General features: G+C 42.9%; 1 protein-coding gene across 4 annotated transcripts in view; it reads right to left on the minus strand.

Moving 5' to 3' along the window:
* The window catches only part of LOC117248507 (echinoderm microtubule-associated protein-like 6), a 124,734-nt gene extending 102,174 nt beyond the window's left edge, over positions 1-22,560 (minus strand). For all 4 annotated transcript variants that reach the window (XM_033613657.2, XM_033613656.2, XM_078161008.1 and 1 more), the window contains exons 1-2: positions 21,239-22,560; positions 20,345-20,634 (exon numbers count right to left, since the gene is read on the minus strand). In XM_033613657.2, coding sequence (XP_033469548.1) covers positions 20,345-20,541 — 197 coding nt within the window. In that variant the 5' untranslated portion in view covers positions 20,542-20,634; positions 21,239-22,560. The remainder of the gene's footprint in view (positions 1-20,344; positions 20,635-21,238) is intronic.
* Positions 22,561-23,792: the final 1,232 nt, after the last annotated feature.

Genomic DNA, 23,792 nt, shown 5'->3' on the forward strand with positions numbered 1-23,792 from the left:
GTCAGTCTTCGGGGCTAAAAACTGAAGCCAACATAGAAGCGCCGAAAACTGCAGTTCCTCCAATGGCCACTCGAGGGTGGCTTCAGAGGCTGTCAATCCCCACAGACCCCCATGTTAAAACGCCCAACTTAACAGTGGAAATAAACACGTTAACAGCCCGGTACAATAAAAAATTTTGGTCTCTATAGCTAATTACAACATTCATGACAACTGTACGGCAGCCTGGTAAGACCATGGTGATGATGTAAGCTTTCCTTATATGTATCAGTCTGGAATCGGTGCTACTCCACCTTGTATCCAGAAATCAAAATCCAATTTGTACAGCTCACCCGCTTTAGGGCTTAAAGTTACAAATAATTAAGGGCAGGGCCATTTTAAGTGACAGGCTGTCTGTTAATTAATAGTGTCTTTGGCTTCTCAGTCACCACTCACTCGTCCACAGCACCAGCCTTGCATCCAAATATGGTCACTTCTCACTCCAAAAAACAAGAAAGCGATGGCTGAAATGTCCACAAACCAATGTGTGATGCTGAAACTATAATTTTTACAGTCTATGCTACCGCCGACTCTCTCTGCAGCAAGATACAACCCAAAAGGCCGCCTGCATAATTTCAGTAACACCTGGGGTTCTGCGCAAGCATCAGTGATGAGCAGGCATGAGATCATGTTGTGCTTTGCAGGCTGACTTTCATAGAAATGAACTAAAATCAATAGTGATCTGGAGGAATAGAAAAACACTGATTAACATAAAACTTTCTGTGGGATTTGGAAAATAGTTGGCAGTGATGTGAAAGGATGTTTGAAAACAATCTGCAGAGAATGGCTCCTTCAATTTAATGTGACGACTTAAATCTGCACTCATCCAGTAAATACATGATTCATCACGGAGCAGCTCAGTGTGTGTGTGCACTTTGTGTTTATGTGTGTTACCTAAAAGTGAATGTGTTTGCGTGTGTTTCCATTTCCAATGTGTGTGTGTGTGTGTGTGTGTGTGTGTGTGTGTGTGTGTGTGTGCTTCCATGCATTGTCTCTCTCAGGTAATCTGTACGTCAACACTGAAACCAACAGATATTCAACTCTGCCTCTGGAAAGTCAAACAGCAGTACAACATGTGTTTGTATGTGTGTGTGTGTGTGTGTGTGTGTATGTGTGTAGGTGTGTGGGTGTGTGTGGGTGACATCCACAAAATTTCCACAGCTTCTATCTTAAATGCTTTCAAGGTCAAAACATCAAATTAGTAACATCTGAAAGATTGACAAGACAAAACAAGTAAAGATTTCCAGTTTAAAGGGGCTATAAATGTTTATGATAATAGTGTTAAATAATGATGTGTTGTGTGCCTGTGGTAGTGATGACCCTCCAGCGAATGACAAGCTGAATCTGCAGCTCCCCTCGGCTTTATGAAGCTTCAGAGTGAGTATAGCTCATAGATTATCTGTCCAACACACAACTTCACTGTTGTGGTTCACTCACACCGCTCTCACAGCATTGTTTTCAGAGACAAAGCTGTATAAAGCTCTGCACACTACCTGCTCAGCAGCAAACAGCAGACAGATACAGAGATGAGTTGAGTGGAACATTCAGCAGCTGGACAGATGAACACATTCTCACTCTAAACTTGTCAAATACAGCAGCTTGGTCAGTGACTCTATGCTTCAAACTATGATGCTCTAGGTACCCCTCTAGCATCAGTTTTTGGCACTCAGGGACATGATGTCAATTTTTGCTTGTTACATGCAAAATAAACTTCTGTGTTCACAAGAAACAAAACTACTTGGTCAGGTTAAGAAAAAAAAGATCATAGATTTAGTTAAAATAACATAATGGGCTCTAGTTTCGCAGACCGGCGAGGCAGGGGCGCAGTGCACCTGCGCTTCGCCAACTGGGTGTGGCCAGGCGGATTTTGCAAGTTTGGCACACTGTGCACGCTGGCGCAGCTACTTGTCTTTCCCACCTCCGTCCCTCCTACCTGCACAAGTCGGAAAGAGGGAGGAGAGAAGGCCTGAAGTGGGTTTAACACACATCACACCAATCAAATGAGCCCCTCTCCTCGCCCTTAAATGTGCCGCACAAAGGCGTAATGAGAGTTTACTCAATTCGCCATGGCAGAAGAGAGTAGCAGCGTCAGACGGCCAAACTCCTCCCAGGAGGAAACTGATGTTTTGGTCCGGGAGGTCCAAGCTCGCAGTGTCCGAATATACGGAACTGTGAGCAGACCTCCACGGGCTGATGATGCAAAGGTAGCCTGGGAGGAGGTCACCACAATTGTAAATCAATGTTGCGTTTCTCTCGTGCGCGCGCGCTCTCTTTCTCTCTCGCAGTCTCACTCTGTTTCTTTTCTTTTGACTTTTCTAAGATGACAGATGCTGAATATATACTCCCTATCTGATGCTGACATCAGACATCAGATGTGACGGGACAGTCGATATAGAGATACTTTTATGTGCTGATTGCAGATAGTTCCATTGAATAGTGGTTTTGTGGCTATTTATTGCATCATTAATGTGCCTGATATTCTGGAAACCTGCCTGTGAGGTTTGGTGATGTGTGCGCACTGTCCGCGGTCAGCCAAACTTCAGCTTACACTGGCTGCGCTCTGCCTGCGCTGACAGTAGACCTGGTTTCAGCTGGTGAGCTTTTAGTGCCTTTTGGCACGAAACTGTCACTGCGCCAAGCTGGATCTGTCGACACCTCCCCCTGCTGTGCCGCCACACCCATCTCAGTGCACCTCGGTCTGCCAAACTACCAAACTGAGCGCGCCTCGGGTTGCGTTGCTCGAAACTAGCTCTGCGTGGGGTTCGCCACCCTGCACTACCCTGCGCCGCGCCGGGAAACTAGAGGCCAATATGTTATGCAACAGAAACATAGACTGCAAAAATAATAGGCAAAACTACTGTGATGTCACCCATTGGTTTTTGAACTCCTGTTTTGAAACCTCAACCATTTTGGTTTTTTGGAGCCAGAAGTGACCATATTTGGGTGAGAGGCTGGAGCTGTGGAGGAGCGAGGGATGGATCGGACTGAAAAGCCTAAGACACTTAAGAACCGTTTCCACCGAGCAGTTCGGTTCAGTTCAGTTCAGTACGCTTTTTTTCCATTTCCACTGTAAAAAGTTGTGGATGGTACCAATGGAACCGTTCTGTACCGTCCCCATGTTTGGTCCCCCCTCTGTTGGGGTACCTAGCGCACAGATCTGGTACTAAAAGGTGGAGCTGTGAACACTGCAATCTGAGGAAAAATAACTTAATTCACTGGGCCGACTGCCGGCGACTTTTAAGGTGGAATGTTAACCTGAAATGTTACTCAATGCAGGGGTTGATGACATGAATTAATCAACACACCTTAAATATTCGATATGACAACTTTGACCATCACTTTAGTTTTTATATGACAGATACATTTGGTAATAAGGGGATCTTCAAGTGTTTGTATGTAATAATTTTAGCCGGATTATGTGAACTGTGTATATTGCAATCCTCACCCAGAGAAAAAAAAGGGTTGCGTGGCATCGAGCTAATGCAACACTAAACCCCTGAGCTTGCCTGAGAAGGACTAAATGCACAAAACTGCTATTTTTAAATATCCCATGGAGAGAGACTCTCACAGCAGCCTGTTTTATTTTGCTCTGAAAATGTCGGTGTGCAGCCTCGTTCCGTGGACGATAAATGAGGTGCAGACTGATAAAGGAGGAAATACAGTGAGTGCTGGACGGAGCAGTGAGTGACAACAACCCCGCCCACATTCAGTACTGTTTGTGGTGGAAACGCTAAGCTAACCTAGGGTCTAGGTACCATGTCTGAAGGGTTACCGTTGGTTCCAAAGGTACCATACTGAAAGTATTTGGTGGAAACGGGGCTTATCTGAAAACAGTCTGTCACTCAAAGCAGCTTTCCCTTAATTATGTGTAACTTTAAGCTTTAATAAAATGTAAACAAGTGAGTTATTAAAAAATTCACCTCCTGTACAGTTGTCATGAATTTTAAAATTAGCTATGGAGACCAAAACCGTTAATTGTACCAGGCTGTAAACATATTTATTTCTGCTGTAAATTTGGGCATTTTAACATGAAGATCTATGGGGATTTATCATCTTCTGGAGCCAGCTTCAAGAAGCCATTAAAAGAACTGCAGTTTTTGGCACTTCCCTGCTGGCTTCATTATTCAGCCCTGGAGGTTGCCACTTAGACATGAACTACGTAATGTAATTAAAAAACCTCAACGTTAAATTTTGGTTTCACACAAGACACGGACAGCAGTCTCCTGGGTGAAAGTTCTGTGTTTGTTTGACCCATCCACCCCTCCGTCCTCCCATTCAGCTGTCTTTCTTGTTCTTTATACTGTGTCACTGCATCAGATGGGTTTATATTTGAGTTAGTTGAGAGCCCAGTGTGTCTCAGGCCCTTTCTGCATGTATACAGATATTTTTATAACCTTCCTCTATGTTTTGGCCAGTCTGCAATCCTCACTGTGAGATGCCACTCAGTCCTATGAATCCTACCCTTTAAGAGGTGATGATATGTGATACGTCAATATTGTGTGTAGTATTTGTTCCTGCTAAAAACAGTGGGGAAAAAAAACCATCAGTTATTGCAGCTTTTAATTGCTGCAAGCGAGGCAGTTGTTTGTGCAACAACACTTCTGGCCGACTGTATTCTGACTTTCAGTATTGCTGTTTTAATTAGAATCATCTGAGATAACTCTGAGGAGAAAACAACCGATTAAGATTACGACTAAATACAAGCTGAACCTCATCAGCTGGACCTTCTTCCTCTCCTTCAGCTGCTGAGCAATCAGACGACTGGTTAGTTTTATCCAGTCAAGCAGAAATACCATCAAAACTACACAGCAAACATAATGATGTCCTTTGGTTTAGCTCTTCCTGTGTGTGTGTGTGTGTGTCAGTTGGTCGGTCAGGTTCTGCCTGCAGGCGACCAACAGGAAGTGGGACAGGAGAGGAAAGAAAGGAGAAACAGAGGACGACAGAGAGAGGGAGAGAGTCTGTACTGATGAACTGAACACGCACCAACCCAGATCCTTCAGTCACAGTTCATCCTCATTTAGTGCCTTAAATGTGAAGCAGTGACATGAACGTAACTCGTGTGTGTGTATGTGTGTATGTGTGTATATGTGAGCGAGATAGAGAAATAATTACATTCAGATGTCGTCACAGAAAAAAATTAACTGTGTTTTAAAGAGAAATATCATCTTTAAATGAGTGTGTGTGAGAAGACTGTAGTTGAGCACTCAATAAAATGATCATGGCTAATGTGTAAAACACCACCGCCTGTATATATTAACATGGCTTCCTTGACAATCCCCTGTGCATACTGTGACCTTATTTATTACTGTTTTCCAGCACAGTGTGACAGCAGGAGTCTCCCAGCTGCTTTCTCTCCTGCATTATTTCTTTGCTGCAGTCAGATGAAGATACTTGTAAAGCCACAGCTGATACGACAGTAACAAGAACTCTTTCTGAGGTGTCACAAAACAGATGTGTTTTAATGTGAGGATACTGGTGCGACTCTACTGGGAAGTAGTGCAGGGAAGTTCAAGTGTTGTGTTGCCTCGGTATACTCTGGTTCTGACTTCTAAATAGATCGAGTATTTTTGAGTATTCCTAAGGGGCCGCCTAAAAGATGCAAGGTCAGACCCTGGATGCTACTTTTGTGACTTCTTTGAGCCAGCTTTCCAGAGCACGGCAGTAGGTTGCGTCCAATGTTGCTAAGTAACCTTAACAAGTACAGTATCGTAGCCTATTTACCTGAAATCCTGAGTGCAGAGCTCAGAGCTCTTCTTCCAGGCGCTGTTAGTTAGTGTGTAGACCTATTGTGTGTAGGCATATTGTCCGTGGGACAGATGTAAAGCTCTGGCAGCTCTGCACCAAAACGATCAACTTTTCCAGATTTACCACAGACTGATATCTGTTGACTGTGATTGGTTGTTCCTCATCACATGACATGCGGTGCGCGCTACCATGTTCCAAAGGTTGAAGTCTGTTTATCTCAGGGTGCAGCCATCGCGCCCTGAAAAACAGGCGCTTGGGAACATGTGCCCGCCTCAACAGTGTCGCATTTTAGCGTCCCTGCCGTGCGTCCTCTATGAAAGCAATGAACTTGAGCGTGCAGAAAACGCAGCATGTGTACGGCCCCTAAGACTTAAAATTCTGCCAGTTAAACAATACAAAATCTTTGCACAAAGTAAAGTAAGCCACAAGGCACAAAGGGGTTGTATTCCCGGAGGAAAGGAAAATTCGAAATAAGATCTCCTCCTTGTTCACACTATCACTTCTAGACATAACTGAACTCAATATAACAGAGATTTGGGGGTGCCCACTAGCTCACCTGGTAGAACAGGTGCCCCAAGGGCTGTGTCCTTGCCACAGCGGCCATGGGTCCATTTCCAACCCCAAAACGTCACTGCCCTCAAACGTCCATGCAACAACAACAAACAAGGCAATGGTGAGGCAGCATTGTAGACGCTGGTGGTCTGTGCGGCCATTACATACATCCAGACGTGTACAAAGGAAACATGCATTCTTTTCACTCTATTACTGAATCGTTTGCTCTGCCATCATTTAAAGTTCATTGTCATCTCCTACTGTCATATCTGACTCAAACTACACTACACTGCCTCCACGATCTCCGGTGGTACTGCTTGGTTTCTTTCAGAAAAACATGCACAAATACGGATGAAATGAACGCAGAGTACAAACAGAAGCATAAATGAGCCCGATATGCCTGCAATTAGCTTGACCACACTTTATCTAAAGACCGTCTCTGCATCTAACGTTGAGCATAAATGAGCCCTTACACAATGTGTGGGCAGGCCATAAAAATGACAACTGCGTCGGTCTGAAACTACCAGTGACAGTCGTGCTGTGTTGTTCGCCGCTTTGCGCTGGGTGTAAGATAGGGCTCATAGTATTCCAGATATTCTAGTATTTGGTGTTGCAGCCTTCACAACACAACGCACAGGACACACTAAAATTCTATTCAGATATTGGGAGGAAGTATAACAACATGCTTCATTATTGGGCGGCTGAGGCTCAAAAAGTAGAGCAGGTTGTCCACAAATTGGAAGATCAGCGGTTTCATCCCCAGCTAAAGTATCCTTGAGCAAGATACTGAACCACAGATTGAGTACGAGTGAATGGTTACTGAGCAGCAAGTGGCGCATGTACGGTAGCCTCGGCCATGACTGTGTGACTATGCGACTGTGTGTGTGAATGGGTGAATTTGACTTGTGGTGTTAAAGTGCTTTGAGTGGTTTGGACTAGAAAGGAACTATACAAGTGCAGTCCTCTCAAACAATGAGGCTGTAGGATACATAGAGATGATAACTTATATAATCAAGAAGTGTTTTACTCCCTGTGATGACTGTGTTGATGCTACATGTGTATTATTTTACAGTAAATGAACTCAAATCTACCAGCTCACATGTATGTTGCATCATGACAGCAGTGACCTGGAGACGATAACTGTATTTAAATCAAAATACAAAACAAGCAGTAACACTAACAGCCACTGAAAGTTTTTTAACCACCAACCAAACTGCAGCAGCGAGCCTCGACAACTCTGCAGGCAGCAGGAATAATATCCACAGGCTAATGAGCTAAAAGGCCAACAGGCGCTACATCTGACTGGTGAATGAACTCATCTGGTGAGCTCCACAGCCCCCAAGTGGTGTCTCTGGTATCGAGGGCAGGCATGAGGTTCAGTGCATTTGTAACATCTTGCAGAGTTGTCTGGGCAAAATTGCACACAGTGCAGATTAGGGTTTAATGAGATGCTATTGAACGCTGTTGGACTGATACAAATGCCAGTTAAAGAGAGTTCAGGAACATTTAACTCCAGTTTAGACTCTAGTAAAAATATGAAAGATAAAACAAACAGTCTGAAGTGTGTGGAAGTGAACCCTGAGCGAGCTGAACAGATCTAAACTGAGCTGGAAATGGGAGCTCTTTGCAGCAGCAGCATCCAGCCTGTTATAATAATTGCTGCTATTCAGCAGCAGCCCGATGCTTCGCTGCAGAGGAGCATAAAGGCTGATCGCCCCCCGGGAGGCCTCGGCCATGAAAGAGCCAAAGAAAAGAGAAAAAGACAGTCCCACTCTCTGTGCCTTTCAGAAAAACTCAACATGGATTTAATGCGTCAACATGGAGCCTGCAATTACTGAAGCAATCCATCAGGCAGGCAGAGACACAAGTGAGCGCGGTTATGAATCAGAGCTTTCAACACGAGTAGCTCCGGTGAGGAAAGAAAGGGAAAACTTAACATCTATAATATAATGCATTATTTATAACCATAAAGATCCACATTTCAAAGCATCATTCTGCTAGTTGTTACATTTGTAATAATCTGTAAATCACCAACACTGCTGTCAGATAGCGAGACAAATCTGGGGAACCGCAGACTTGTTCAATAATACTTTTAACACAAAATGTTTTTAATGACTTCTTTCTACAATATCTGCGCATAAAACTATGGTTAAGACTGAAAAGAGGTGGTGATGGCTCATAAAAGCAACACTGACTGTTGCATCTTGATGAACGTTGGTGTTGGAGCACATTATTATTTGCAGACTCATTTTCTGATGAGTCCCAAATCATAACATCTTTTTTAAGATTGCCTACGGTTCCTCCACAGTCCATGGAGTTCAGTCTGTCCAGTAAAAGTTTTGGTATTCATATACAGACAAGCAAAAGTTAGTGACGAGATGATGCTTTGGGTGATGTCACCTTCTCAAACTGAGGAAGAATTCAACAGGTAGAGCGTCCCCTCTCCCTCCACTAGCAGTACTTTATGTTGAAATACAATTACTGACTACAATCCTTGTTGGTTTTTATATTATTATATTTAGGGAATCGCTTGTGTGGTAGTTTTTTTATTGTTTAAGTAACATGTATGTATTTGTTCTTTCAATATGTCTGTCTTTGGTGGTCTTTCTTGTGTTTAATTTAAAACATATGAATAAATAAATAGTCTCAAATGGTGTGCCGTGATGCCAATCCAGGTGTGCTGGTGTGCGATATTCAACTGGGCCTGTACAAAACGTTATGAATGAATTTTTAATTGACTGTATCAGTATGTTGTTCACACCCATTTCCCAATAAAAAGGCAAAGTCTAGCTAAAAAATGTAATATAATTTAATTTAATTTAATTTAAAAAACCTTCAGGGGGGACCTATTTGCCGCCATCTGTGCAGGGGAATTATTAGTGTGTGACACATGCCCTGATTGGTAGCCAGTGTGAGGGATGATGACATTTAAAAGGAGAAAACAGTGTGTGGAACAATGGATCACTTTATTGTACAGAGCAAATTACAACAAAGCACCAACGAAGACGATCTGCCACTGAAAGAAAAGAGGAAAAAAACATGTATAACAAAAGCTACCTGTGTTATTTTTTCTTATTTTTTTCTTATGTCGTGATAAGAGTGTTGCACAGATATAAATACAGGTGTGCTTTAAGATTTTGGCTTGCCCTGTGGTGCGCCTTTGGCAGAAAAAGCTTGAAAACCACTGAAATGGTGTAAAAGTGTAATCCGATTGCTAGACTAAATTGGCATTGTACATTTATGCAAACCACGGATATGTTAGTTTTGCACGTTATTATGTGTGGATACAGTGAAAACTGACATGTCATCAATGCTGTGGTTAATGTGTGCTTACGTTTAGGCACAAAAAACACTTGAGAACAGCTCTGGGTTCATCTTTGTTATCCACACACACACTGCCACGCATCCACACATGCACTTTCACTATTGTCAGCCAGCTCATTCATCTCCTGTTTTAGAGCCCGGCTGTGACATTATAGTTAGGAAAAGTTGTTCCGACTCACATACTTTTTCTTTTTACATTTAGTAGGCACTGCAGCCGTCCTCTAATAGTACGTACTGTTGCATGCAGTATGCACACAGTCAGGACATACTACTGTCTCATAACACTACACACTGAACTTTGACTCTCTGCTTTTGTTACTGTAGAGATAAAACAGACGTCACTCACTGAGCTCACCAGAGACAGAGATCAGTCTGGAGAGCTCTGCTGTTGTTACTTTGCAATGAAAAACCAAACTTCATTTGGTACCTAAAACTTGCTGAAGACACAACAATAACTTGCTAATAAACAACCAGCTTTGTTGTTTGTTGGTCTTGAACAGTGGTCTGCAGCTTGGCAGGAATCTTGCCCAGTTGTCACACCACCCACCATTCCCTCTACCTCCCAAAGACAAAGTCAGCTCACATACAACGTCACTTTAAAAACGTTGATGTCAACTAAGCCACATTATTATTGCTGAATTACTTTACGCAAAAAACACTTTAAACTAAATTCAAAGCTGTTTTTTACTCTCTGTGACCTCTGACCTCACTTCTGGTGTCTTGTTAAATTTGCTGATCTGATAACTGATGTCTTTTTTACTCTGCTGTCACTCACACCGTAAGTCAGCCAGCCTGGATCACAGCGCTGGCTAAGTGACTAAAATGCAAATGTAATTACTACCTCAGTCGTCTGCAGATTTTTCCACATCAGCTCCAGTTTGTGGGAGGAGAAGGCGGAGCAGCCGCAGTGCAGCAGACACAAAGTTCAACCCTGAAGTCCAAACTGACGCCTGGGTTTCAATAAATATAGTTTAAAAGAAAAAAAATGAAGCATGCTCCTAATTCCCTTTTGATTTTAGCTGTTTACAAAAGGGAGATGAGGGCAGCTGAGCTCCATGTAACCACTTATATCTCAAACCCTGGATAAATACACCATCTTAATTTGATTAAAGTGCCAAAGCAGTAATAGACTACTTCCAACAAGCCATTAGAGTCTGTGTAAAACCATTAAACCAGAAAAATACACTTTAAAATATGAGACTGTAGGTGTTAAAGAATCAGCTGCTAATGTGTGATAGAAGTTGGAAGTCGTGCTTGAACGCTGTGAGGATATTTTAAAGTTTTGTCCCGGCCTAAATTGAGCCCAGAACTCTTCTCCATCCATTTGGAGTTTAATGGCGTGTTGGCAGATTTCCACTGTAACAGCACCCGCCGTGGTGCCAGTAGTGATGAAGAGACCAATGTATCAGACTGGCCCAGTGACAGTGACATTTCCTGCAGCCAGCACTAACCCAAATACTGCTCTCACTGGGTCTGTTCTCACTGTGTGTCTTTATTACTGTGGAGCAGAAACATGTTCAGAGGAAAGCCTGAAAATGTCAGAAGGGACCATGTCCGAGTCTGTGGCTGGGAGGGTTTATTTTTACTGTGTACCTGCAGACGCCTCTGAAGAATCTGTCTAATGTTTAACAGTGGTGGAATTGAACTAAGTACATTTACTTAAGTAGTGAAGCCTACTTACTGTAGGTACAAATGTGAGGTACTCGAGTCTTTTATTTTCATGCCCCTATATACTTCAGCTCCGTAACATTTATCTGACGGCTTTAGTTACTTTACAAAATAAGGTTTTTGGACAAAACAAGCATTGTGAAGGTGTCAGTTTGGGCTCTGGGTCATTGTGATGCCATTTCTTTATTATAACTATAACATAACCATATAATTTTGGGGCGGCAGTAGCTCAATCCATAGGGACTTGGGTTGGGAACTAGAAGATTTCTGGCTCATATCTGGTCCCCATCCAGACCAAATATGGTCTGGATGGGGACCAGATATGGTCCAGAAATATTGAGCGTGGACTGGCAGCCGGAGAGGTGTCCTAGAGCAAGGCACCGAACCCCCCAATCACTCTGGGTACCTGTCCATGGGCAGCCCCCTCACTCTGACATCTCTCCATTTAATGCATACTAGTCCATACCCACTGAGTACAGCATACCATACCATGACTTAGTCATACCAAAAATTAGAAAAACAACAAACATTGGTCCACAGGGGGAGCCACAGCGATTGGCCGCCACCCAGTTGCCAATTAGAGTTACATTTCTCCAGTCACCTTGAGGCGTCCTGTTCTACATATCTACCAAGTTTAGTAAAAATCGATATGGCGGTTAAGTCTAGATAAGGAATTAGCTCTCCAGCGCCCCCATTTTGTTTGATGTGGTCAATAATGGAGGGGTCCCCTCAGATTATGTGTGGTCATATGCCTACAAAGTTGCGTGGTGATCAGTGAAACCCTTGAGATGTTATACACCTTTATGTGATGAGCCACGCCCTCCGCAATATTCATTGCCTTATAGAAGCTCAGTTTTAGTAAGTTTTCCAACTTTTGCCAAGAGGGAACTTCAGATATTGGTCCCTAGATTATGTTCACAGAGTTTCATGCAGATCGGTCAAACTTCCTAGGAAGAGATCGATTTGAAGTGTTTTTCAAAAAATTCAAAATGGCGGAAAATCTATATAACTGGAAGTTATGGGTTCTTGAGGCAAATTTGTTCCTCATGAGGAGAGACATCTCTGTGCAAAGTTTCATGTCTCTACGACATACGGGGCATGAGATATGCCCATTCAAAGTTTGCAATTTCAATCGGTTGCTATAGCGCCCCCCTTTGGCCAATTGATGTAATATTGCTTCATTCACATCCTCCCATGACCCTCTACCACTGTGCCAAATTTCACATGGATTGACCGAGTCAGTGAGGAGAAAAACGTGGAACAGACACACAGACAGACACACCCACACACACAGTTTTCGTCATTATAAGATAAGACATAGGTCCTGTTTGTGCACGTGTGTATTTCGGGCCTGTGTGTATATGGACCTGCACTTGGTAATGAACCTGACATTCACCCATTATTCTCGTCCACAGACATCACCATGCTAAAACCTCCTGAATGTGTGGATCTTAAGTTATCAGAAAAAATGGCGAACACAGATTTGCAGGTGCAGGGCTGGCGAACCGTCTCCAGCATGCCAAACAGCATTGCATTCAGCTGCTTTAATCACCTGGTCTGTTTGTTTTGGAGAGGAGGAGGCCTCTGCAGATAATTCAGCTCCCAGTAATCACCTCTCGAACAACAAACACTGGAGGACTTCCTTCACCACTGGTGTGTACACAAAAATAAGAGGGGTTCATCTTTTGTACTTGTGTAGTGATTTAATGGTGACAACTGCCTTGAATGTTTGGATACTGAACACATGGATCTGCAGAGGGGCAAGACTTTCAAACCTACAGAGTCTTTGATACTGAAAATAAAGATTTTCTTTCTGCACAATGGTCAAAGTTACCGCAGGGAGCAACTCGAGGCAAATAATCACCTTACGTCACAGTTTGAGTTCCTCTTTACGTAACAGGAATTGTCTCTTTGTGCAAAAACGTGTTCATCATGGTCCAAACTGTGCAGTGACACAGAGGCGACCCACGACACATGCAGCACATTTAACTGTAGTATCAGCCGTGAACCTGCACTCAGCTATGAGCCATGGTAATTTGGCACAAATGCAAATCTAACACTGCTATCAGAGAGCATGGCAGGGCTGAGGCAGCATCCAGCTTTTCAATTACTGTCACACTCACACACACACACACACACACACACACACAAACACACACGGTACCACAGGCTGCAGCTGACTGGCCTTCTGTATAAACTGTCCGCGCCTGCTGCTCCGATGACTCATAGGCTGTTTAGTGTCGGTGAATACACCAGGTGTGTGCGCGTGTGTGTGTGCGCGCGTGTGTGTGACCATGTTGGGATGAATGAGCGACCTCGGTGAATCATCTTCCTCCTCCACTCGCTCTCATTTGCTCTCATCAACAGAGAAAATCCCTTCTGCTGCTCCGCCTGAATCATTAATTCAAAATGCGATGAAAGCAAACATTTGAAGAAATTCACTCCACGTCCACAAACGCTGCAGATATTAAAAGCACAGCCAGCGACCCTGCCTCCCAAAAATCATGGTCAAGTACAACAAATGTGCAACTGTAAAAATGTTGTGAAAGAAACAAATTAACTTAATGAAAGTCTTCTTTACAAATACATGTTATTTTGTATGCAGGGTTAATTTCGTACAAAAAGAACAAACGCTGTGAGACTGACAGGTGAGAGAGACACAGATCCCTCTGTGCAACAGCTGAATAAGAATAAAGAAATCAGTAGTCATTGGTAAAAGAAACAGGAAGCTTGGCATCAAAATGTGTGCAGAGTTAAACAGGAGCAGGTTCCTATCTCAGTGTCGGTCACAATAACGCCTCTAACAAGCTGGAATTAACAGGCAATTTGTTGCTTTGGCAAAGCTCTTCATTAAACTTCACAATAGAAACAGGAGGTTAGCCTGGTGTTAGCACTGTTGGAATGTCAGCTGAACATGCTATTTGACAAATCACAGTTTAAACCTGTTCCATCTAACCACTGAGTCGACTGCAGAGGGCTCAGAGAATGATCAGTAATGATCGAAGGTCACTGACACTATTCTGGACTGGAAAACAGATTCAAAATCAAAGGGTTTCTGGGGGACAAAATGCTGAACCTGAACCAGAAAGAAAATAAATTTGTCATTGGGAGGTAGATGGGATGGTGGATAGCATGTCACCTAAGCAAGATGCCCGCCGAGCTGCAGACCACTGTACGAAACCAACAAGAAACAACATTCATTCTTTCGTTTTTTGTAACCACTTATCCTGTTAGGGGTCGCGGGGGGGCTGGAGCCTATCCCAGCTGACATTGGGCGAGAGGCGGGGTACACCCTGGACAGGTCACCAGACTATCACAGGGCTGACACATAGAAACAGACAACCATTCACACTCACATTCACACCTTCGGACAATTTAGAGTCACCAATTAACCTGCATGTCTTTGGACTGTGGGAGGAAGCGACTGTGGGAGGAACCCACGCTGACACGGAAGAACATGCAAACTTTGCACAGAGGGGCTCCCACACCCCAGGGTTTAAACCAGGAACCCTCTTGCTGTGAGGTGACAATGCTAACCACTGTATCACCGTGCCGCCACAAACAGCTCTTCATGGTGTTTCCACCATCTTTGTGGCACCGGACCAGGGTGTTTTTTTACAGACATATTGCAGCATTTCCCAGAGGCCTTTCAACAATCAAACCTGGGTTTTGTATACCGACACATTGTGGCATTTCCCAGCGGCGTTCAAGCCACTGAACCGGGGTGTTTTATTCACCAAAACATTATAGCGTTTCCCAGCAGCCTTTACACAACTGAACCTGAGTGGGGTCTTTTTTCAACAAACCCTCACAGCAATTCCCAGCATCATTTGTGCCACGGAACCTATGTGTTTTTTACAGATATATTGCAGCACGTCCCAGTGGCCTTTACCAAACCTGAGTGGTTTGTACTGACACACTGTGGCATTTCCCAGCGGCATTTAAGTCACCGAACCTGGTGTTTGATTCACCAAAACATCGCAGCCTTTTCCAGTGGTGTTTGTGCCATGGAACCTTTCTTACTGACACATCCCAGCATTTCCCGGACGCCTTTAAGCCACCGAAAACCTGTGTTTTTTTGGGGGTTTTTTTTTCACCAAAACATCACAGCATTTCCTTGCAGCATTTGTGGTGTGGAACCTAGGTGTCTTTTTACAGACACATCGCAGCATTTCCCAGACGCTTTAATCTACGGAACCTGGGTGTTTTGTTTTGTTTTTTCACAAAAACACTGCAGCATTTTCCAGTGGGGTATGTGGCACCAAATACTGGTATTTAAAGCCAAAAAATGATCTTTTCCTGACCATAACCAAGTGGTGTTTGTGCCTTAACCTAATCTATAACCACAGCATTTTGGAAAAATGTAATATCTGCTACAAAATAATGTACGAGTGGTTTGCAGAGACATACACTGCCACCATTTATTCTGGTGGTTAGGATGCTTAAAGATGCTAACATGCTCTGCAGAGACGATGATTCTCTGTGGGTTCAACACTATGACAGACACCTTTCACAGCCCGTCTGATGTCCAGACTCTCCGTTATACAATTGCCGGATAATCCCAGATTAAAGGTTTTGGGTGTTTGTGAACTGGTTTGTCACTCTGAACAAATGTTTAATTGGCTCATGCAGATCCACAGACTGTGTTCTGTGATTTAAAGGGGTTTTCCAGGATTTGAGGGCTGTTTATGGACACATGGATCCTCTTTGTGCACTCCTGTGGAGTTTGTGATTGTATATTTACAGTAAACTATAACATTTATAATTACATCACTGCGGTGAGCTGTTGCAGAGATTTGCACCAAATAATATCCTTTCACTATGCTGTTTTTTTTCTCCTGCTCAGTTTATTTAGTTCAGGTAGGGATGACGACATTCATCACCTGAAAATGCATCTGGCTGCTCTAACAAGATCACCGCTGTGCAGCTTGTTAGGAGTTCATCACAGCCGAACCTCCGGGTCTCATTGTTTCATTAGATTCACACACGTCGAGATATTATTCAGCAGTTATTACATTATATGTTGTGACACACAGACTGTGGTGTGTCGTCAGTTAAAATAAGAAATGCATTTTATCTTTGTTGTATTCACTGTCTTTATCCTGTTTAACCTCTTCATGCTGCCTTCAAGTCATGTGGGGAATATATCAAAAGTCAGAGTAGCAATGAGGCAACAGAGGGAAATATGACATGAAAGATTCAAACTTAAAACGTGTCTTCACTTGAAGCTCACACGTCTATTTTCATGAGTTTAAGTCACAATAAAGTCCCAATTAAGTGCCACTTTGATGACAGGTAAGGTAAAAATTACATAACAATTTGTACAATTTGTTTCTGAATAATGGAGTAGAATACATTTCTATGCATTTAAGGCCATTTCTTATCACACATAAACATGCTTTGTATGTATACATTTAGCGGGTGAAATGTAAGAGGATGGTCCGACAAAGAGAAAATATCCAGTGAGCCAAAATGCCTTGTTGGTGCCAGAGGTCAGAGGAGAATGGCCAGACTGGTTCAAGATGATAGAAAGGCAACAGGAAGTCAAATAACCACTGGTTACAACCAAGGTCTGCAGAAGACCATCTCTGAACCAATAGCACGTCCAACCTTGAAGCAGATGGGCAGAAGTCCACACCAGGTGCCACTCCTGTCAGCTAACAACAGGAAACTCATTCTACAGTTTGCGGGGACTCACCAGAATTGGACAATAGAAGATTGGAAAATCGTTGCCTGGTCTGATGAGTCTGGATTTCTGCTGCCACATTCAGATGGTAGGGTCAGAATTTGGTGTAAACAACATGAAAGCATGGATCCATCCTGCCTTGTATCAATGGTTCAGGCTGCTGGTGGTGGTGTATTGGTGTGGGGGAGATTTTCTTAGTACCAACTGAGCATGGTTTAAACACCACAGCCTACCTGAGTATTGTTGCTGACCGTGTCCATCCCTTTATGACCACAGTGTACCCATCTTCTGATGGCTACTTCCAGCAGGATAACGCACCATGTCACAAAGCTCAAATCATCTCAAACTGGTTTCTTGAACATGACGATGAGTTCACTGTATTCCAATGGCCTCCACAGTCACCAGATCTAAATCCAATAGAGCACCTTTGGGATGTGGTGGAACGGGAGATTCTCATCACGGATGTGCAGCTGACAAATCTGCAGCAACTGCGTGATGCTATCATGTCAATATGGACCAAGATCTCTGAGGAATGATTCCAGCACCTTGTTGAATCTATGACACCAAGAATTAAGGCAGTTCTGAAGGCAAAGGTGGCAAAGGCAAGGTGTACCTAATAAAGTGGCTGCTGAGTGTATGCTGGTTTAAGAGCTTTTATTTCTGTCAGTCGACTCTGCCACTGTATTTGAGACACTTTCTCTGTCGATACTTCCTATGAATGTGGCTATTTCCTGGTTTTATCTTAAGACCTCCTTGAATGATAGATGTGGGCGGTGATTCAGAGGTCTGGTACCAGGCTAAACAGCAAATAATGTGTCATTTATTACTTTACTTTCTCCTAGTAAAAAAAACCTGTGGTGTACTGAACAACTGAGTCTGGAGTGTGCTTCCATTTCAGTAAGTTGTACAAACTAATCTGCTGTGAAAGAGTGATTGTAGTTCAGCCCATAGCGACTTAGGTTGGGAACCTGAGGGTCACCAGTGCCAGTTCCTGTCCAGACCACATATGGAGTGTAGACCATAGATGACAATTCCTTTCAGGGATTAATAAAGACTATCTTCTTCTTCTTAAACAACAAAATATTTCATCAACTGTTGCCTTTAAAAAAGACCCATGTGAGCATTTACTGACTTGACAGCGCCTACCAAACATCACAAACCTCTCTAACTATGTTTTCATTGTGTGACAGGCAGAGTTTCTCCCAAGGGATCATGGGCAAAATGACAAATGCCCTCATCTGCTCCGGGGCTCTGCCCGGCAACAAGCACTGCCAGCTGGTCTGAGCGGTATAAAATTTAAATATCAATATTTCCTCATTACATAAATCCTCTTACTGACATAGCAGCAATCTCAGACCTTAAAACTCCCCCATGAGGACTTCATCCCCCCAAAACCTGAAAAGCTGTTTTCTGGCACAGTAAAGATCTGTTTCTGTTTAGATTCTAGCTTCTGTCAAACTGGAGGATAAACCGAACTGTGTGGGAGAGATAAAACCCCGCCAGGGTTTCTAAAAAACATCTCGAGCCAAAAGAGAAAGAAACGAAAGCGTCCAGATGAGTAAGAGGAGTGGAAGAGTCGCTCTGAGACAGAATCTAACGATTATCAGAGTAGGAAGGTGAAACAGTCACTGTTCATTCAGTAGAGTTTGTCCCTCCAGTCAAGTCAGCCGTGTTGGTGTGTAAAAGATTTACGAGTCAGGTCTTACAGCCCACATACATCCAACCACAAATATTCTTCAGTTACATTATTATATACAGTATTAGTATATGAGCTGCACCTTACTTGTAAATATAAGCCCTGCAACTATTTTCATTTCGGGTTATCTTTGTTTTTTGTTCATTGTTTGGTCTACAATTATAAAACATGACAAATGCCCCCCACAAATTACTTTTTTAAACATTTGACAATGAATGTTTTTGGTTTGACAGACTGTTGATTCACCCAGCAAATGTTTTAAGGTGTTAAAGGAACAGTGTGAAGGATTTAGTGCCATCTAGTGGTGAGAATTGCAGACTGCAACAAGCTGAAATTAATTCTTAACTCCTGGTTTGATTTCCTTCAGTGTTCATTGCTCAGGAGGATTTGATCAGGAGCCAGATTACCACAGAGGTCTCTTCCTATCCAAAACAAACAGACCAGGTGATTTAAACCGGTAAACCACTAAATACAGCAGTTTCACATTAAAAAGCAATTAAACATCAGTGTTTTTCCAGCGCTGTTCGCTTGTCACGGAGGGGCTGCTAACTATGGTGGCTGTCACAAAAACACAACAGACACACAAAGATACAGACAACTATTCACACTCACATTCACACCTACGGACAATTTAGAGTCACCAATTAACCTGCATGTCTTTGGACTGTGGGAGGAAGCTGGAGTACCTGGAGAAAACCCACACTGACACAGGGAGAACATACAAACTCCACACAGAGGGGCTCCCTCCTGGGTTCGAACCAGGAACACTCTTGCTGTGAGGCAACAATGCTAACCACTGTACCACCATGCCACCCTACATATACACATATATATTATGTATGCATTTATAGAAATAAAAGAAGACGTAGAATGTTTAAAATGAAGAGTTGGACCCATCCAACTACATCGACCCCCCCAGTCCGACATTCACCGCCTTGACTTTCATCCTTGTCCCGCCATGTTTCCCCCTGACGCTGCTGGGAGCAGTCAAACTAAAACGGCATCCAAATGCCCAAGTGCCAGATTTCGACGACTTCAGAGTGAGAGCATGCTAGCAAACCATACAGTTTGAAAACGAGGTGCGGCTCCAACTAGAAAACAATGTTTTGATGCATTGGATGTGCTGAATGTGCATATTAAGGCAGTACAGGAGGAGGTGCACATTAATAATCCTCCAGGACTGTAACATGCTCATGTTTAACCCAAACAATGTGTCATGTGACTGCAGTTGGTTCAGATCCAGGTAGGAACACGTTCTCACCACAAACGAACTGCACCAGAGTTCGTTTGTAACTGAACCGAGACCACCTCTTCAAGAAGGTCTCAGTCTGGTTGTTCTGGTGCACACCTGAGTGTGATTGCTGTGTTCACACCTGCCCAAACAAACCACATGTAGGGGGAAAACAAACTTGAGTTCGGCTGAACCAAACCAAACAGGGCAGGTGTGAAAGCACCTTTAGTCTAGTCATGTTGTGGGCCAGATTGGACCCTTTGACGGCCGGTGCTGGCCCACGGGCCGTATATTTGACACCCCTGTAATTTGTCTTACTTAAAGTCTACACTGGCTTTAATACATATGATACTATTATATGTCGTGTGTCTGTATGTTCCAGGTGTAGCAGCAGTCCTCCTACCTGATGATGTCATCGTTGTGTCCCAGGTAAAACCTCTGGCTGTGCTCTCTGGTGTTGTAAACCACGCCCACCCCGGCCACGAAGTACACCACCTCCTTCCCGGCGGTGTAGTACAGGTTATTCCGGCACTGGTGGCCCCGGTACCCGTAGACCCAGTCCAGTCTGAGCCGGCAGCCCGGGGCGCTCCGGTCCGACATGCTCACTCATCTGACGGGACACCGTGTCCGCCGCTGCCGGTGCTGCTGCTGCTGGTGCTGCGGGTTCACTCTTACTGCTTCTGGTTTAAGATCCTCCAGAGCGAAACAACAGATTTATTATTGATTAACTGATATTTATGGACAAAATATGTTATTTTTCTTATCATTTATGTTGTTTTCAAGATTTAAAATTTAGATGTTATTAAAGTTTTCTTTAATTTTTCTTACTTATCTCGTTTTTTAAAGAAAGTGGACATAAAATAATGTAGAACAGGATCATTTAAACTCTTAAAAAACATCTTTTTGTGTCAAGAAATTCGGTCTTAACAGAAAGAACAAGGAAACAAAGATGGTTATAACTGATATAAATGTATACCCTGCAGTTTAATGATCTATCTGATGCTTAATTAATGTAATATATTTTTAATTCTGTAATATTCTCATAATTTAGTGGCATTGTCATATTATTAGGCTATTTTTACTTTCTTTTACAATTTTATTTTCAATTTATTTATTTATTTTTTTTTACAAATCCAATTTTAATTTATTTATCTTTATTTTACATTATTTTTTATTTATTTTTTTACAAATTTGTTTTTAATGTATTTATTTCTTTTTTTAATTTTATTTATTTATTTATTTTTACAAATTACACAAACATATAGCTGCTGTATTTTAGAGATATTTGAGTACTTACGGGTCATTTTCCATCCCTGATCATATCTCTGTAGTGTTAAGCATCCAGCAGCAGGTGAATCAGATGTCTCAGAGTAACAGGCGGCTCAGAGCTCTTTACTTTCCACCAGCCATCATCATCATCATCTTCATCCCCAGGGTTGCTGCTGGATGGAGTTCCTGTTATGGTCCTGCAGAGACTTTCTGGTGCACTTATCAGTATTTTTATCTCCTGTGGTTTGAGTGTAATTTCCTTTAATGTTCCTACAAGGACCAGTCGTGTCTTTATTGCACTGTAAATTATAAACAGGGAGTTTATAACGCCCCCGTTATGCTTTGTGGTTCTTAATAGCGTCCATTAAGATATGAGACGAACTTTTTTTTTTTTTTTTTTTAAATATAAGCTATGATAGAGTTTCTCCTTAGATGTAAAGGAGCGCGCTCTGAGCCTCATTCATAATTATTGCCTCAGCCTGGAATATTCTCCGGGTCCCTCCACCTGCAGCCACCGTGCAGATGGTTTTATTTGACTTTTCCAACTGGAAATAAAACAGTCAGAGATGGAGAAATGATCCTGACGCGTCTGGAAAGTTCTGTCCAACAAACACAAAGAGACTAAAAACAGCAAATGAACACACACAACTGATGCAGGATTCTGCTCCTGGAAAATATAATCCCTCCTCACACTAATCCTCGACCTCGGTACCAGCCATGGTTACTACAGCACGGGTGTTTTGTTCTCCTGCATCCCCCCGTGCGCTCACAGCATCTCTCCGCCGAGTAACGCGCAGCGCGGAAGGTGGAGGAGGAAAAGGTGCGGCGGCGGCGGCGGCGGCTCACAGCCCCATTCACAAATCTGTGCGTGAGTAAAATCCACCAGAGGCAGGAGGACAGGGTGTGTGATAATCCACAATCTCAAAAAATAAAAGAAGCGGATTATTTCAGCTGTGAAATGTTCGGGCAGTTCCGGAGAGAGCCGAAGAGACAGAGGAGGAAGGAGCGATGAAAACAAGTGTTTAATCCCCGCAGATGATCCAACTTCAGCGGGCAGAGGAGGGGAGAAGCCCCGGGTTCACACCGCAGCATCCCGGCCGGATGACGGGAGAGGAAAGTCCTGAATCCCGGCAGGAGGAGAGCATCCTCCAGCTGCAGCGGAGTCCCTCCACCCACAGACAGGCAGGCGGACAGATAGACAGGCTGACAGGCAGGTGAGCAGACAGACGGACTCAGCTGGTCAGTAAAGCGGACTTGAGATGGGTAATGGAGACCCTCCCTGACCGACCAGTCTCATCACTGTGATGTTTGCTCGCTCGTTTTCGGACTGACAAGCAGAAGCGTCAAGTTCACACAGAGCAGATCATTAGATACTGCTTCCGGTGTGTGACCTTCAAAATAAAAGCCCATGGAGTCAGGGGGAGGCGTTGTAGTGCACACATATTATATATAGGTTAGACTGGATGGATGGATGGATGGATGTCCAAAGTCAAGTCCCATGTCAAGACTGACAAGTCTAATGTCAAGTCCCAAGTTCTTAACTTTGAGTCTCAAGTGCTACACATGTCATAATGTGATCCTTACCAAATTCAATGCCACCTTATGGGAGTAATCATTTATTTAATTTACCAAAAAAAAAAACCCCAGAAATGCGGTAGTAGCATTCCCTCTGAATATCAAAAAAGCCACCAATGAGCTGTAGGCACAGTAAATTCAGTCTGATAGGAATGACAGGAGATGTAATTCAGTTTGAAAGGGTTACTAAAAAGTTAAAATTACACTCCGTGCCTGATGCAGCTCTCTGCTCAACTAAACTGCACATGATGTAAATTACAAAATTAAAGGGAGTGTCATCATCAAAATTCAACAACATGCATTTTAGTCATTTTACATTTTATACAATATCTAAGTTTTATACAATGTCTGGAAAGGAATTTTGCATGATATTCAAATTAACTTGTGTTATATTCACACATTGTGGCTCTGACAAATGCTTTTGAAATTTGTATTAATTTGTTCAAAACAAGTATGTTAAAGCAAGTGCCACTGAATCTAATGAGAAAAAAAGTAGTACTGACATTGTACATTCATATAGCACAATTAACCAGCACCACAACAGAATGAATTTTCAGTGTTTCTATCCTGTCTTGGTGTATTTGACTTATCTAATAATGGAAAAATGTCATAATTTCTGTTCCCAAATTGGCTTAGGGGAAGATATCAAATATTTTCAAGTCAAAAGGCTCAAGTCCAAGTGAAGTCACAAGTCATTGATAGTAAAGTTGAGGTTGAGTTGCAAGTCTTTTTTGACTTTGATGTAGCCAGGAGACCAAGTCATTATTTCGCAAGTCAGAAGTAAGTCTCAAGTCCCTGCCCTCAAGTCCCAAGTCAAGAGAGGCAAGTCTCAAGTGCTGAACTTTGAGTTTCAAGTCCTAAACAAGTCATAATGTGCATTTCAACACATTCAATGTCAATATTAAGTTGAATATTAAATAAAAAGGAGTGCTTTTTAAAATTTGTATTTGCTTGTTGAAACAAGTTTGTCAAAGAAGTATTTAGCTGTGAAGCTAACATTAGCTTAG

The sequence above is a fragment of the Epinephelus lanceolatus genome, chromosome 17 (genome assembly GCF_041903045.1).
Source record: "Epinephelus lanceolatus isolate andai-2023 chromosome 17, ASM4190304v1, whole genome shotgun sequence".
In the NCBI taxonomy this organism is placed as follows: domain Eukaryota; kingdom Metazoa; phylum Chordata; class Actinopteri; order Perciformes; family Serranidae; genus Epinephelus; species Epinephelus lanceolatus.